Source organism: Microtus oregoni, unplaced genomic scaffold, assembly GCF_018167655.1.
Source record: "Microtus oregoni isolate MIOR12 unplaced genomic scaffold, Mior012 000026F_ref0000081, whole genome shotgun sequence".
Taxonomy (NCBI): domain Eukaryota; kingdom Metazoa; phylum Chordata; class Mammalia; order Rodentia; family Cricetidae; genus Microtus; species Microtus oregoni.
The window spans coordinates 30,720,715-30,737,599 of record NW_024543085.1 but is presented as its reverse complement, the minus strand read 5'-3'; the positions used below and the strand labels follow the sequence as shown (position 1 = coordinate 30,737,599).

The following is a 16,885-nucleotide window of genomic DNA, read 5'->3' as shown; positions in this document are numbered from 1 at the left end:
GTAGTTTCCTCTGCCCTGGGCCTGCTGTGTGTCTCCTGAAGGAGCTCTTGGCTGTCACTCCCAAATACCATGAGGAAATATCATGTGTTCCTTACCCCTGCCCTGGTCTTTCCCCTCCAGCCAGTACCCCGCAGCAGAGGTGGTGAACTTCGGGACCTGGTTCCTCTTCAGCTTCCCCATCTCCCTCCTCATGCTGGTGGTCAGCTGGTTCTGGATGCACTGGCTCTTCCTGGGCTGCAAGTGAGTGTTCGGGCCCTGCTGGCCAAACACCAAGGTTCTTCCAGAGGCTCTGGTGCAAGTGGGCAGGCTCAGCCCCAACGGCCTGTGCTCTGGGGATGCAGGGGACAAGACTGAGCTGAACATTGTCTCTTCTGGAGACTCGGAGATTTCATGAACTCTGCACTTCTCAGTGCACAGAGAGATGGTTTTAATTCTGACCACTTGGCTTACAGACCTGTCTGGTTTATCAAAAGCCTGGAGAGTATTTGATGAAGTTTCATTGACCTTAAGTCATAGAGTAACCTCAACTGCTCTTAGGAAGAAGAGTCTAAGCTGCCCCGGCTTTCACTCTATAGACAGGCGTGATTTCTGTTTAGAAGTTTATTTGGAATGTGCTCGTCATATCTCTCAAAATGACAAGTTGGACATGACCCTTGTGATATTATTTCTAATATTAAACTGCTTAGTAAGTCTTCTCTTAATAACCATCCATCTGGGCTGGAGAGATGGCTCAGTGGTAAAGAGCATTGCCTGCTCTTCCAAAGGTCCTGAGTTCAATTCCCAGCAACCACATGGTGGCTCACAACCATCTGTAATGAGGTCTGGTGCCCTCTTCTGGCCTGCAGGCAGAACACTGTATACATAACAAGTCAATAAATCTTAAAGAGAAAAAAGAGTGTTTGTATACATAATAAATAAATAAATATTTAAAAAAAATAACCATCCATCTACTCTAAAATTTAATCAACCTCAAATGCAATGGGGAAAACACATATGATGTTTCCTTAGTAAATCGCCTACGGAACCCATCACTCTTTACTCAGCTTATTGTCAAACCAGCGATGGCTGTATACAACAGGCCAATATTGTAACATAAAACTAGTACCTACCTTTACCCCAGACAAACCTTGTCTCTAGACAAATAAGTATGTCTGCACATACACACACACACACAAGCATGCATACACACACACAATCAACACTCCAACTCTACTCACATACTTAGGTGTATGAAAATAACTAGACATAAATACCCAGCTACCTCTGTAAGACATAAGCCCACACCCCAACTATGTCCTCATGGATATAACCATGGCCAGGGGAAGGCCTAAGAGGGGCTGGGTAACTAGGCAGACAGAAGCTGTGCGAACAGGAGGGCGGGCAGCGTTGTGTGAAGAAGACAAGGTGACCACACAGAAGACAAGCGGTATAGCTGACCTCAGAAGCGTATTTTACCTTTGTGCTCACTCTCCCTTCCTAGCTTTAAAGAGACCTGTTCTCTGAGCAAGAAGAAGAAGACCAAACGGGAAGAGCTGTCGGAGAAGAGGATCCGGGAGGAATACGAAAAGCTGGGAGACATTAGGTAAGAACTGCCGTTCCGCTTTCCCCTGTCCAGTGCCAACAGTGAGGGGAACCAGCAGCCTTGGTCCTGACAGTCCCCCACACTGGCAGAATTTTCCAGAACTCCACATCTAAGCATTTTGATGGTGCTATTTAATGTCAGAGCCATGCTGGCCTGGTTTTTAGTGACTACCCTCTTCTGTCTTCTGTGTTCAGTCCAAGGTATGGGGTGAAGAATCTAATGGGACAGTTCAAGAAAATTCAACAGAAAGAAAACACAGCCACTGATGGAACCTTGTAAAGTCAAGTCAGAGATTTTTACATGTCTCAATAGTGATCCAGCTGTGGGGACCTCGGTGCTATATTTAGAGCATAAAACACAGATTTGAAGATAGGCAATCAATACTAGGACATCACTACCAACTAGACTAACACTCTGTCAATATTCCTACAGCATCCCATACAGCCTTCTGGCCAATGCTATATGTCCTCTCTCAGAGTGCTCCCTATACTGAACTTTGAGTGAAAAAATCAGATAGAAATGATATTTTTAAAGCTTTAATTTATAAAAGGAATAAATGTTCATGGTATGCCATTTATAAAATATAGGAATGTATAAGGAAAAAGCAAAATGGACTTGTATCCTTGTTTTAATTGCTAGCATAATATATTCCTTTCGTGTGTATGTGTAAATTATATGATTAAGCTGGATTTACAATTTCAATTAACTCCAAAGGCTGAGGCAAGAAGGTAAGTTCAAGACCAGACTGGGCAACTTAGACTGTTTCAAATTAAAGCCAACATGAGCTGCGAAAGTTAACTCAATGGTAAAGCACTTGCTAAGCATACATGAAGTCCTGGGTTCAAACTTCAGTACTATAGGCTATGCATATTATAATTATATGTATATATGAGTACCTAATATATATATATATATATATATATATATATATATATATATTATAACATTCATACTGAACGTAGTTGTATGTGCTATTTTCACTTAACCTTCTGCTTGGATTATGGCCCGTGTCATTCATTCTGCCATGGCAACAAGACTATTACTGGTTGGATCTCATTTTAATGGTAATACCAAAATGTACTCACTGTCACAGAACCTCATTGGAGAAACAACACTGTTGATCCCTTCTCAATAGGTAATAATTCACTGTGCATTGCCAGTTATTGTCTCGGGTGAAGGGAATAACCAAAATTAAAGCTCCCAAGGTGTGTGGTAAATTTCCCTAAAACCCTGGTTGGTAGCAGTGTGTGCTCCCACCGGCCGAATCTGAGGATGCTCACTGTATGGCGCGCTCCTGAGAGTGAAGATTAAGCTGTCTTATTCACAACACTGCTGTGCCCCTCCCTCCCACCTACCTTTCTCCAGGAAACATGGCTTCTGTCGCCTCTAGCATCCCTGCCAGTGTGTTTCCTAATTCACTGCCAGCCAGTGTAGTACTTAAGTAGCCTCTGTGTTTCATGTCGTCAGTGTTGGCGGTCTGGATAGGAGCTTTCAGAAGCCACGTGAGAAAGCTAAGTTCCCAGTTCTTGAAGCGGCTCTTCGTGCTTTCTTTGACAGCTACCCTGAAATGGTGACTGCTTTTTTCTTCATCCTGATGACAGTGCTGTGGTTTACCAGGGAGCCTGGCTTTGTCCCTGGCTGGGATTCTTTCTTTGAAAAGTAAGAAATGCTGTTTCCTCCGGAACTCCCGTCCTCACTCATCCCTCAAGCTGTAACCACAGGTCACATAAACCCCAGGGAGCATTTTGCCCCTTGGGAAATCCATGCTTTCTAGGGAAGAGGCAGTATGGAGCCAAGAAGCTAGCACAGTGTTGGGAGTCCCTGTCTAGGGTTGGAACCAGGGGCTGCCATTTACCATGTAACCTTAGTCAAGCTTACAGAACCATGCTTGGGGCCTCACCCATTTCCCAGACGCTGAGCGTGTTAAGGGGGAAACCTCTATAAAGGACTAGCTATGAGACTGTGGCCTCAGAGCCCTGTGGAGAAAGAAGCCACCAGGCAAGGTACACATAAGGGTCCCAGGCCACCACTGCAGATTTACAAGCTCTCCCAGCACCAGCCTGGAGGTGTGGTTCCCGCCCCCCCAGGAGAGAGGCCCATGCTTCGTTATTATCTAAAGAACTCTGATCACTCAGCTCAAGCACTACCCGGATGTCACATCACACTAAGACACCTCCCTTAGGGAGGCTGTCTCCAGACCTTAACCCTCCCTGTAAATGCACCATAGCACAGCCCAGCAACCGGCAAACAGGTTGCTGCCACTTCTGGGTTGTGTCCTGTGAAGCGGTGCTCTGTCCCCACAACCTGTCCTGAGACTTGCGTGGCTCTCGAGGATTCCTGACTCTCCTCCTCCTGCCCCGTGTTCTCTTTGCTAGGAAAGGCTACCGCACCGATGCCACGGTCTCTGTGTTCCTCGGCTTCCTGCTCTTTCTCATTCCAGCAAAGAAGCCGTGCTTTGGGAAGAAGAGAGACGGTGAGAAAAGACTCAAGGGGCAGAGTCAGGGGTGGCTTTAATGGGAGAATACCAAGTCAGAACGGCCAAGAGACCTTCCGAGGCCCTTCAGACTCCAACCCGGATAGCTAGCTCCCAACCCCTGGAATTTCTACATTAGCTAGGCTCTTCTTCACAAACCGTCATGCCTCCAGGGTTTTACCTGCCTCCGTTTCTTCCTATCTGTGATCCAGGGGCAAGCCAGGAGCCCACCCAAGGGATCGAGCCCATCATCACCTGGAAGGACTTCCAGAAAACGATGCCCTGGGAGATTGTCATCCTGGTGGGAGGAGGCTATGCCCTGGCATCTGGCAGCAAGGTAACAATTCAACTCTCTTCTTGGTCAAATATCGGTCCAGAAGCTTCCTGGGAGTCCATTACAACCCTGAAGGAGAGACTAGAAGTGACCAAGGGAGAGCATAGTGACCACCAAGTCACTAGGAAGGACGGCAACATGGTAGAGCGGACGCTGGTTCCTCCCTGGCCATCTTAGCTGGCGCCACAAGTCAGCACAGACATTGATACCTCCTTTGCAACCCCCACACTGTCACAAGCAAAAGGAAGTGGGGATTTTATAGGTATCTCCTTTCTGGGGTCTCACTGACAGGAGGTTGATCACAAATGTTCATAGAGACCCCAAATGACAACTCAGTAGGCTGTCCCTCTGACCATCTACATGCCTGGACTGAGCCTCCCAGGGAATCCTAGCAGAAGCAGATATACGTCTGCTTGGCTTCCTGGCTGAGAACGCCCAGCATGGGATCGTTTGAGTGAGACTGGTGGGAATAATCGAAGCTCTTCTACCATTAGCTCTCTGTGAAGGAAAGAATCCTGTGAATTAATCAGACTGAGGTTCAGACTGCTTCTCCCTCCACCTTGGCCTCATGCACTAACCTGCCCCAAACTTGGTATATTTTCCACCTTAGAATTTATTTTATGTATATGAGTGTTTTGCCTGCATGTATGTATATGCACCATATGTGTGCCTGGTGTCTGCAGAGTTCAGAAGACATTAGATCCCCAGGAACTGGAGTTAGGGTTGGTTGTGAGCCACCATGTGGGTGCTGGGAACTGAAACCAGGTCCCCTGCAAGAATAAGTGGTCTTCTCTGCAGAGCCCTCGCCAGCCCCAAACTGGTACCATTCCTTTTGGGCCTCAATACTATCTCACCACTGGCAGCCAGCCAGACTCCTATACAGGAAGGAACCTCAGGGGACACTGAGGCCAGTTTCCTACCCCCTGAGTATTTGCCCCAGGACAGCATCCTTGCACACCTCCACTGACTGGGCACTCCCTATACAAAGAACAGTTACTCATTTTCCAGTCAAGTTGTTCTTTCTTCTTTGTGTGTCGTCAGTGTTGGTTCTGGCTGTCGTCTAGAATTCCAGGTAATAGTTATTAATGTAACCAATAGGTTCTATTAGACTCTTTTTCCCCCAGCGAAAAGTCCCTAGCTCCTTTAACTGTTCTCAGAGGTTACATACAATTTCTGGTCTCACTCAGGACTCACTGAAGTTTTCCGCCGCTGTATTTAAATATGGTCCTCTGGTGGCCGATCTATCGGTTAATTATATTAGCTAGCCCTCCTCTTTCCCTGACGGCAGCATCCGCCTGCAGTTGCTATGCAGAAAAGCATAGGAGCTTTTCTGAGGCTACCTGGGCACATGTGTCCACATCTACAATGAAACTGCAATCACTTGCAGCTCTAATTCTTTGCATTAGGGGCCGCTATAAACCTCAGTCCTTTTCAGCCACCCCGTGTCTATGCTGTCAACATTTCTGACTCTGGGCTCAGAGTTTTATATTGTCTTTTATTGCATTTCAGTTATTCATTTGGCCTGGACCTTCCCTGACATGACCTATTCCTTTTTCCATCAAAACTGTGTATAAATTATAGACACCACGGTCCTGTCCCTGTAAACCCTTCTGACTCAGCTAGCTTTGATTCTAGAGCAAGTCAGGTAAAATCTGTGCCATTCCTACTGAGTCTGAAACTATTTCAGAGTGTTGACACAAGTAAGGAAACTCCACTGTAAAGCATTTTCAACCAAGTCTTTAAAAAAGGAAGACATCTTTCACTGTACTTCTTCTGACTTGGCACCATAATTTATCAATTTATTTCAAACTTTCATATAAACAATTTGTTGGAAAACTAGTTATCCTTATGTTACTTTAGTTTATAAGTACTACCTGGATAATGTCATAAGTAAAACTCAGTCGTTTCCTAACACAGTTTATAACTCATCTGGTGGCTCTTCCAGCCTTTGTACCATTCTCTTGGTGTAATAATGTGTTAGAAGAAGGAAGAACAACAGCTTCCAGAGGCTGCGAGGAGCTGTATGAATTATTAGCCAACACTAACTACTGTGTGGGCCACTCTCAGAGCCCTCCACACGCCTCAGTTACAGCAGAGAGAACTGTGAAGGGCTCTGGTCATCACTAGTCTGTGAGCTTGCCGTGGTGTGGTGAGAGTTCCCTAGAGATCCATGAGCTCTCGATGACTTTAGCGAAGAGGAACGAAGGGGGCTTGCCGCCCAACCACATGGAAGTGGTCCTTAAGCTTGATGGGTTATGAAATAGTCCACTTTGCCTCCTGCCCACTCTCCATTTCTTTATCGCCTTTGCAGTCTCTGGGATGCTCTAGGAAGAGTCTGAGTGTGTCGGTCACAGAGAAGAGAGAAAAAAATGCATATGGTGACCTGGGATGTTTTAGTACAGAAACTCGATGATGTCATTGGCCATTATTTAGGAGAGGAAGGATAACCCTCACCATTGCGAGGGGGCTGCACGGAGTGAGGGTGTCAGAGGGTGGAAGAAGGATGAGTAACCCTGAAGACTCCCAATTCTGCCTGGGGAGGACCTTCAGGCCAAGGTGGGCGGCTCTAACACCCCATGACCAGGAAACCCAAAGATAGAATGCTGTCCATTTTTAAGACATTTCTGGACTATAAAATCGATCTACTCATGAACTCAGTGTGGCTCTGGAGAGGCCGGAGAGGTCGGATGAGGCCTGGTAGCCCTCCCAGGCAGCGTTCCCGACCCCTCCGGAACTGGCTTTTGCTCCTTCCTTCTCACCGGCCCACCTCCTCCGCAGAGCTCCGGACTCTCCACGTGGATTGGGCACCAGATGCTGTCTCTGAGCAGCCTCCCACCGTGGGCTATCACTCTCCTGGCATGTGTCCTGGTGTCCATCGTCACAGAGTTTGTCAGCAATCCAGCCACCATCACCATCTTCCTGCCCATCCTGTGCACCCTGGTGAGTAGCTGAGACTCCTTGATGGCCAGACGTGTACCCCAGGGCCTCAGTGCCAAGCCTGGCCTGGGGAACTGTTCCTATAGCTATTCCTCTCTCACTGCCCACCACTTTCACTGGTTGGTGTTCAATCCGTAGTTTAAGTGGCGAATTTTTTTAAAATGACAATTAATAAAATAAAATTATACATTAATATATCAATAATTTAGAAACACTTTTCAAAAAAAAAGCAGAATTAATTTCTTTGAAGGCAGCCTGGGCTGCATACTGAAGTCATCTCAGGAAAACAATACACAAGACTGTAGCTTGAACAGGCACCACCTCCAATATCAGCATGACCTCACGCCAGTTTTTAATGGGTGGAGCAAGTGTCGAAGTCCCCAAGGAAATACACTTGATGGAATGCTGCCCCTGGAAGCGTAGGGCATGGAGGCCCTACCAACCTACAAAAATCCTTCCTACTTCATGGAACGCCAGCTCTCACGGCTGCTCTCTGCCCTCTCCATCTGCCTCTGCCTGCCAGTACTGGGAGGGGTGCTGAAATTAAATCCATGTGCCACGGTGCCCTTCAAGACCATTTTCTTAAAACATGCCAATACTGAAAGCCAGGTCATGGATTCAAATCCCAAAGAGAGCAACTAAACTATGTTCCAGGGTGGGAGAGCCCCTCAGACCTACACCCCAACGGTGAGGGATTCTTGCTTCCATTAAAGCCACTTCAATTGAGATTTATTAGTGAGATTTTCTTAAAGAAGGGATTTCTTAGCTAAAGAATGAACTTCAAGAACCAGTTCATTAAGATGTCTCCTCCCAATTAAAAAAAAATAAATTGCAAAAAAGGGGGGGCTGGAGAGATGGCTCAGTAGTTAAGGACTCTGATTGCTCTTCTAGAGGAACAGGGTTCAATTCCTGGCATTCATATGGTAGCTAACAACTGTCTGTAACTCCAAGATCTGACACCCTCACACAGACATATACATGCAGACAAAACACCAATGCACGTAAAATAAACATAAAGTATAAGATGTCCTTCCCCACCCCCACCCAAAGCTCAAACATCCATCCTTGGAATTGCCTCAGAGTTTCTGCCCTTGTGGGCAAAGGCATGCCCCAGAGGGAAGGGAGCTAACAAGAACATGCCCCAGAACATGGTGTCCAACACCACGCCACCTTGAGAGCACAGGCCATGCCAACCTCTTCTCAGAGTTAACGTCACTGTGAACTTTTCTCTTCCAGTCGGAAACGCTGCACATCAATCCACTATACACCCTGGTCCCCGTCACCATGTCCATCTCCTTTGCTGTGATGTTACCGGTGGGCAACCCCCCCAATGCCATCGTCTTCAGCTATGGGCACTGCCAGATCAAAGACATGGTGAGCTGTGGGTGCCCTCTGCCAGGCCCCATTCCACGAGGGCAGGGATGGTTCGCTGTGTGAACTTCTCCTGGAATCTCTGATTTCATAGCAGGCTCCCAGCACCCTCTGGTGTGCGGAAAGACTGATTCCTATCAAAGGGTTCTAGGTTGGCCTGGAAGTTCCAGAATAGCAATGGGCTTTCCCTAACTCTCATCTGGAAAAAAGCAGGCCCGGGGATAGAGAAGGATACCAGGGCACAGGCTTTGGGCTCGTTCCAGAAGGCATGAGCTTGTGCAAACCTTTCCTGAACACGTGCTGATTTATTCGGAGACCATGGAGTATGATAAACTGCATGATCTCTGGTGAAAGGTGTCCCAAGCGAGGGAGCCCTGAAGGCAGCAATACAAATTAAAATGTCTACTCCCCAGACTCTGATTTCCAGCTGGGTCCCAGGCGGTGGCTGTGGAGAGACAGTCTGTGGCTGCCATTAGTGGTGGGCAGACCCACATTCCTCTCTCAGCCTATAATTACAGCTGATCTCAGTCCCCAAAGCTGACCACAGTGCGAGGAGATATTAAACCAACTAACACAAAGCCCTGAGGCCCAACAGTCTGAAGCAGGATCACCTTTGATGAGGTGAAACTTTTCCTCAGTGGCCACACAAGTTTTGGAGACCTTTTTCACCATTAAAATGGCTCTTCAAGGGGGTGACTTCAGGGTGGGAGATCATGGCCACTCCCCTCCCCTCTCACTGTATCACTATAGGCTGCTCATGCTGAGTTCTGCCTCAACTCTCTTGCCTCCGCTTCCCCTGTGGCTGACCCCTCTTACCCCTTGCCTTTCCATTATCAGAGACAGTACTTAATGCAGGGACTAGAAGACAGGAAGTGAGCCAGTGTCAGGTTCTGTTCCTAGATTGATGCTAACTTAAAACTCCAGTTTCTTCACCTGTTCAACAAGATGGTTCCAAGTAGGTACTTCCTGTGGTCCCTTTCCATTCCACAGAACCTGAATTTAGTATGCAAGACCCCATCCACCATCCCTGGAAAGCATGGGCCAGCCATGCCTCACACAACAGGGCACAGGATGACTGAGAAGTTCAGGTCCTAGCTAGAAGGCTAGTTGTGTGTTTTGAACAATTTTCCAGCATCCATTTTCCCCAGCTTCCTACTAGCTAGAGGACCTGCTTGGGTCACAGTTCAACCAGTCACCGACCTTCACATCATCGGCCTGTTAACCCAAGGTACTCTACATCCCTCAGCTGTTGGGGGGCGAGAGATGGTAACAGTGGCAAACACAGCCACTTAATTCTTAATGTCCGTGAGCACTTAGGAGGTTCTGCATTCCTGCTCAGGAGATCTGCTTATGCTAAATTTATTTCCCCATCACTCTGTTATACAAATAACAACACTCCTCAGACCTGGTTTCTCGGGTAGCTTCACAGACTTCCCAGGCTTCTACTTAATGACGGGAGAGTGCTATAGACAAGAAGGTGATTCTTATCCCTCTCCCCACCCCCACCAACCCCTCCCCCACCGCGTTTCCGGTCCTGCCACAGAAGGGTACAGAACAGAGCAAGAGCAGTCTAAGCAGCTGCTGGGAGAAACCACACAGCACGGGGGCAAGGCTAAGGCTGGGCCTGGGAAGGGCTCACTATGAGGCAATCTGGCTACTGTTGGCTCAGCGTTTTTCTGGCTTTTGTCCCGCAGGTGAAAGCTGGCCTGGGAGTCAATGTCATTGGCCTGGTGATAGTGATGGTGGCCATCAATACTTGGGGAGTTAGCCTCTTCCACTTGGACACTTTCCCGGCCTGGGCTAAGGTCAGCAACATCACCGATCAGACCTAACGCAGTTGGTGGACAGTTAACCAGCACATCCGGAGCTGAGCCACAGGCAACCGAAGCCAGCAGGCACGCACAGCCCAGACCCGTGTGGAGGACATCCCTGTCACCAGATTCCTCCACCTGCCACCAGATGTGTGGGCGTGTCTCCTTCCCAGACTGCCTGCTTCCCCTAGAACCAACTCTCAAGAAAGCCTACAGCTGCGCGCGCGCTCTCTCTCTCTCTCTCTCTCTCTCTCTCTCTCTCTCTCTCTGTCCAACCCTAACTCCTCCTGAGACCAAAAAACACTGCAAGCCTTAGTTCCCTGAGGGGAGCCTCACAAACTGACTGGCCACACCAGGTTTTATGCTCCCTGCCCCTTCCTAGGGATCGGAGATAGCAGAGCACTCTGCCTACACAGACCACGAGACCTGTGACCTCTCTTCTGGGGGAAAGCCTTTCCTTGTGTTCTCAAGCATTTTTACCTGTGTCTAGAAAAAGGCAACCCTGGAGAGGTCCTCTTAGCGGCGACCTGTACTTCCATCAGTTTTGTTTGCCTAAGTCTTTCTCTTTAGTGGTTCCCTTTCCCTTGGCACCAGATTTCTGTAAAGAAATGATATGCCCCTTTAGGAAGAGGTTGGCCTTATCCCATCAAAGGTAAGAGGGGGGCAAAACAAAACAAAACATTGTGGAATCAGCCTCTCAATGCACTGTCATTAACCAGAAATGTTATTGCCTTGTGAGTGTGGTGAGGGAGGGAAAAGGTTCGCATCTGTCTCATGAGGGAGACCAAACCTCCTGTTAAGACCACAGTATTATTGATGTTATACTTGCTTCTCCATTTAATGACTAGTTTGTTTCTGAGAACACCAAGTTCCAAGTAGTGCCCAAAGGCCCTACCAGGCCTTCCTATGCATCCCTGAGACCTTTGAGGGAAAAGAGGTGTTTTGGGTTCTTTATAATATATTAAACTCTAACTGTTCAATAAATGTTTCTGATGGGGAAAAAAAGCCACTGCAAAGCAAGGTCTACTCCTTCTGCTGGGGAACCGCGTCAGATGCCCTTGCTGGACAGCTAGATGGAGACCTCCATCCCTTCTGTTTGTGCTTCTGGTTTCACTCTCGGTTGCTTGTTAAACCTGTCTTAGAAGAGCCCCCTGCGGTACTACACTGCTATAACTGATTTCAGTTTACCACTGACAGCGGTTTTCTCGGGACACTTTATCTGTTAAAGCACACATGTAGCTTACCACGTGTCTGAGTTGTGAAGTCCCTTGTGTGTCAGCCGATGCTTCCAGACGCCACAGAATGTGACCGACCAGGTTTAACCAGGAAGACGACCAGTTAGTTCTACCTTACTAATTAGCACAGCCAGTATTTGGCCAATCACAACAGTGAAGATTTCACAAGCCTATCCACCATGCCAATAGTATAGCTGGCTTGAGAGCAGTGGCATCCCAAAGCAATTTGCTTCAAAGTGTTTTTGAGTCAGGGTGTTTCTCCTATTGCTGGGACGGCTCATCACAGTTCTGAACCATTACAGAACTCCTAGACCCTGGGTTAGACAAGAAAAGTACTGGTGACGTGATTCAGGGAGTAGAGGAGGTAAAAAGACAGAGAAAAGTTGGCTCAAGCAAGCGCAATTGGAATTGCTGGCCACCTTCCATGATCTGAGTCTTCCTCGGGGAAAGCAATGGGTGCTCCCGCAGCAGCTGCTGCCAGGGTCTCCATTAGCAGATGCCCTCAACCATCACGGTCCAACATAACAGTGCTCAGAACAGCACCTTCTTCCCTAACCCAGATTCGGGCCAAACATGACTGCCCACCTCGACAATGGAGCGGCAGATGTGGTTAACTTCCAGGCGTCTAAAAGCACTTCACTTGCAGTCCATCTCTTTGTAATATCACATAGTAGCTGTGAAAACACAATCATCTTCCAGCTGGTGAAACAGAGACAAGGATATTAAGTACGGCTGAATCTTATTCTTAAGTTGCATATCAAGTTGCTCAAAACTGCCTTTGAAATCCCTTTAAGTCACCCATGTCACGGTTATCTTCGGTTATCAACTTAACACATCTGAAGTGAAGCATTGTCCGCATCGATTGGCTAGTGGGCATGTCTATGCAGTGTTTCCTTAATCACTAATTGGCATAGGGGGGCCTACCCCTCTGTAGGCTGTGCCTTCCCTGGGCAGATGAACCAGGGCTGTGAAGGCGGCTGAGCAAGCCATGGGAAGGGAGCCAGTGAGCAGCACTCCTCCTTGGCCTCTGCTTCAGTTTCTGCCTCTAGGTTCCTACCTTGAGCTCCGGGGTCCCCTTGGTGACGGACTGTAACCTGCGAGCAAAATAAACTCCTGGCTCCACCAGTTGCTTTTGCTCAGTGTTTCCTCACAGGCACGGAAGGGAAACTAGGACCCAGCAGCAGAGAGCAGGAGGATGATCTCCCACACTCGGCATTTACATGTCACGAAGACTTAAATCCATTGCCGTGGTTTGCAAAAACCTCCACTCAGCCTTCCACGGAGGGTTATGTGTCAGCTACATACAGATGCATCCATGGGACAAGGGACTGGAGCATCTCAGATCTTGCTATCTACAGGGGGCCTGGAGCTGATCCCCTGTGAACACCAAAGACGGCACAGTTAATTTCGCATGCAGAGATGCTACTGTTGGTATCTTAAATGCTAGAATCACTGTCAGTACCGCAAGTTGCTTGACCCCAGTGACACGAAGGGGCCAAAGCTCAGTGAGCACTGAGTGAACGCTGTATCTTATACTGTACTTTCTGTCCCCGCCCTGTGCGTCTGTACATGTGAGACAACACAGCTCACCAGACCTTTTCCACTATCCAGCCACTGTGGCAGTGACTCAGCCAGTGCTCCACCCTGGGCTCTTTTCCATAAGATCCCTCCCAGGTCTTTTTTTGCTCCCACTGTGCCTTATAAAACTGTCATCCATTAAGCACATCCCCTTACTTGGCTGAGTATGTTGCGACCAGACTCAGGAGAAGTATATACTGAACCCCTAGAATTCTAAGTACCACAAACTCCCATAAAGAACAAGCAAGATCTTAAAATATTTTCCCTTCACTGCCCTGTTCCTTTCCAGAAGGCAAGGCTCTAAGAGCAGGGAAAGAAAGAATTGATTGATAGGTGTCAGGAGCAAACCCAAGGCTGGGAGCTTAAGAAAGGCTTCATTTGCTACAGTACAGTGTAGTGTTCTTTCACAGGGAGAACCTTTAAAGTAAGTTTTAAAATGTAAGAGAGCTCAAGAAAACAAACACCAGCACAGTATCCAGGGCGTGATTTCCCCGGTGGAAATGAAAACATTACACACGCGGACGTGTGCACCATGACCAGCAGGACAGACGACGAGGAAAAGCACACATCTCACTTTTCTCTGCAGCTGTGGGAATGAAAATCGAGTTAGAGAAAAAGAAATGAGATTTCTCCTCCTTTCCATCAGAAGTCGGTATCTGCTTAACTCCATAAAGCAATTCGGAAGTCTAAAGATACCACTCCAATGACTCAGAAAACGGCACCCTTCGCGAATATTAAACATTGGGTGGCTTTTTTCTCTAGGTTTACAGTCTGAGGATGAGTCTTTCAAGTTTAGTGTACCGATTACATTTCTAACAATCACGCCAGGTGGTGGTGGCACACACCTTCAATCCCAGCACTCTGGAGGCAGAAGCAGAGGCAGGCGGATCTCCAAGGCCAGCCTGGTCCAGGACAGCCAGGGCTACAGAGAGAAACCCTGTCTCGAGAAAAATAAATCAATACATACATACACAATACATACATACATACATAAAATAATTGCAACAATCCCGAAGTCTTCCATCTCGTGTCAGAGGAAGCTGCGGTAGTATTTTCAGTGGCTCTCTTGCACTCACCCAAGGCAGTTTTCTTAAAATATATCCCCAGAATTTTCAAGTGCTTTTTTAGATGGAGACAGGGGGGAGCCATCTCCTGGCGATGGGTCTTCACAATCACAACCCCACTCACATGACCAATCTCTAATCCCTGCCCCTTACAACTCAGAAGAGTTCCAGACTCTCAGCATTTATGACATTGGCAAATGTCATACCCAAGAGCTGAGCTGCCTTTCACTGCTACAGAAGGGAAAGCCAGGGCTGGGGCTGTGACTCTGCAGCAGAGCACTGCCCAGCATGTGCACAATCACAACAACACACCGGGAGACTGCACCTGAAGAGTAAACCTGCAACTAGCCGGTATTTACTGCGTGCCGATTTCTATGGTGGAGCAGAAATTAAGGCAGGGCCCCGTATAGAAACAACCCTATCAGTACAGCTAAGTGTCACTCCTGAGGGAAGCTCTTGAACCCCCAAGAGTTTGACTATGTAATATAATGTAAGAAGACCTTGGGACTGAAGAGATGGCCCAGCAGTTAAGAGTACTTGCTGCTTGTCCAGAGGTCCAGGGTTTGGCTCCCAGGAGCTGGAGAGATGGCTCAGCAGTTAAGAGCACTGTCTGCTCTTCCAGAGGTCCTGAGTTCAGTTCCCAACAACTACATGGTGGCTCACAACCATCTATAGTGGGATCTGATGCCCTTCTTCTGGCATAAAGTCATACATGCGGCCAGAGTATTCATACATATAAATAAATCTTTAAAAGAATAATATGGGAGCTGGAGAGATGGTTTAGAGGTTAAGAATACCAGCACAGCATAACAGAGCACATACATCATCTCAACTGCTTCCCATGAAACCCTCATGAGGTAGGTGTTACAAAGTTTCAGAAGAAAACACCACTTGCCCACTCCCCACTGCTAGGGAGAAGTCAGTGACTTGCTCATCCTCTGTCTCCCATCAAAGGATGGCTTTTACAGGGATAAAATGCACCTCCAAGTAGGAGCACCGTGTTCTGACTCCCATATGGAGTCAGTGTCACCCCTTATGCAAACAGGTATCTCTTAAGTAATCCTTGTACCTGCTGTCCACTAAAATATCTTCAGAAAAGCACTGTCAGAGAGGCTGCCCAAAGAGCCCTCTGAAGCAAGACACTGTCTTTATGCAAACTTGACTTCTAGGGCTTTATCTTATAGCTTTACTTGGGTGGATATGGCCAGCAGGTTCATTGCTATCACCACGACAGCAAAAGAACAATCTAAACATTCATCTGGAATGTCCATTCAATAGAATCTTACATAGCGAACAGAGGAGTTAGGTTCCCTGTTCTCTTAATTTATTTATTCATTTATTTATTTATTATTCACACAATATTCTGTGTGTATGTCTGCAGGCCAGAAGAGGGCACCAGACCTCATTACAGATGGTTGTGAGCCACCATGTGGTTGCCGGGAATTGAACTCAGGACCTTTGGAAGAGTAGGCAATGCTCTTAACCACTGAGCCATCTCTCCAGCCCCAGGTTCCCTGTTCTTAACATACTGACATGGAATGCATTCCACTAAGCATAAAAAAGCAAGTCAGGCAGTGGTGCACACCTTTAATCCCAGCAATCGGGAGGCAGAGGCTGGAGGATCAGAAGTTCAAAGTCATCCCTGACATATAAAGCACAGGCTTGGCACTGTGTGTCAAACAAACAAACAAACAAAAAAAAACAAACAAACAAAAGGAAGAGCCAAAAGGCAAAGAGTAGCATGTACAAGAAAAGAAAAAACAAAGCCACAATGTGCTTAGACACGCTCGAGGGTACCCAGGAACCTGACAATGAGGATCGCCTGAGGAACTGTATCTGGGAACAAGACGGACTCTGGAAAGGGCCTTCGTGGGAAATCACTTTCATGTCATCTCCTGGGGAAAAGTTAGGTACCTGTTAGAATATTCTTTACTTAAAAAGCTATGGACTAGACAGACACCGTGGTGCACACCTGCAGTCCCAGCACCCGGAGGTTAAGGAAGGAGGACTGCTTGAGCCCAGGAGTTCAAGACCACCCTGGGTAACTTAGGGAGACTGTTTAAAAAAAAAAAAAAGATGACGATGCTTGATGATCCATTCTGATGGGGGCAGGGGAGCTCCAACTGTGCCACGGTCCCATCTTATTGCATACTCGGACCATGCAGAATGTCCCCACGGTTTCATTTTTATCACACATCCGGACCTCATTTCTCTGTGAGGGAATCACTATAAAGTTAATACATAATTTAAAAAATTAACAGTCCTTTACCAACAGCTTCTCACCTATCCGCCTGCCATACAATGTCAAATGGGTCTTTGGACAGCAGAGTCAGAGCAAACACATCATCAAGGAAAAACACCCAGACTACATAGACTTTACTCAGACAACAGTAAGGTTGCATGTTTTAAAATTTCCAAGTTCTTACAGAATTCAGTTTCTTGGTTAATGATAAGCAAATGATTTATTGGTTAAATTACCAACCATGGAGCTCCTTGATAA

At 47.3% G+C, this 16,885-nt stretch overlaps 1 protein-coding gene across 2 annotated transcripts in view; it reads left to right on the top strand.

Annotated features, from left to right (window-relative positions):
- The window catches only part of Slc13a4 (solute carrier family 13 member 4), a 41,620-nt gene extending 30,120 nt beyond the window's left edge, over positions 1 to 11,500 (top strand). For both annotated transcript variants that reach the window (XM_041675606.1, XM_041675605.1), the window contains exons 9-16: positions 121 to 240; positions 1,481 to 1,582; positions 3,140 to 3,241; positions 3,958 to 4,055; positions 4,268 to 4,392; positions 7,168 to 7,329; positions 8,563 to 8,700; positions 10,392 to 11,500. In XM_041675606.1, the coding sequence (XP_041531540.1) occupies positions 121 to 240; positions 1,481 to 1,582; positions 3,140 to 3,241; positions 3,958 to 4,055; positions 4,268 to 4,392; positions 7,168 to 7,329; positions 8,563 to 8,700; positions 10,392 to 10,529 (985 nt within the window). In that variant the 3' untranslated portion in view covers positions 10,530 to 11,500. The remainder of the gene's footprint in view (positions 1 to 120; positions 241 to 1,480; positions 1,583 to 3,139; positions 3,242 to 3,957; positions 4,056 to 4,267; positions 4,393 to 7,167; positions 7,330 to 8,562; positions 8,701 to 10,391) is intronic.
- Positions 11,501 to 16,885: the final 5,385 nt, after the last annotated feature.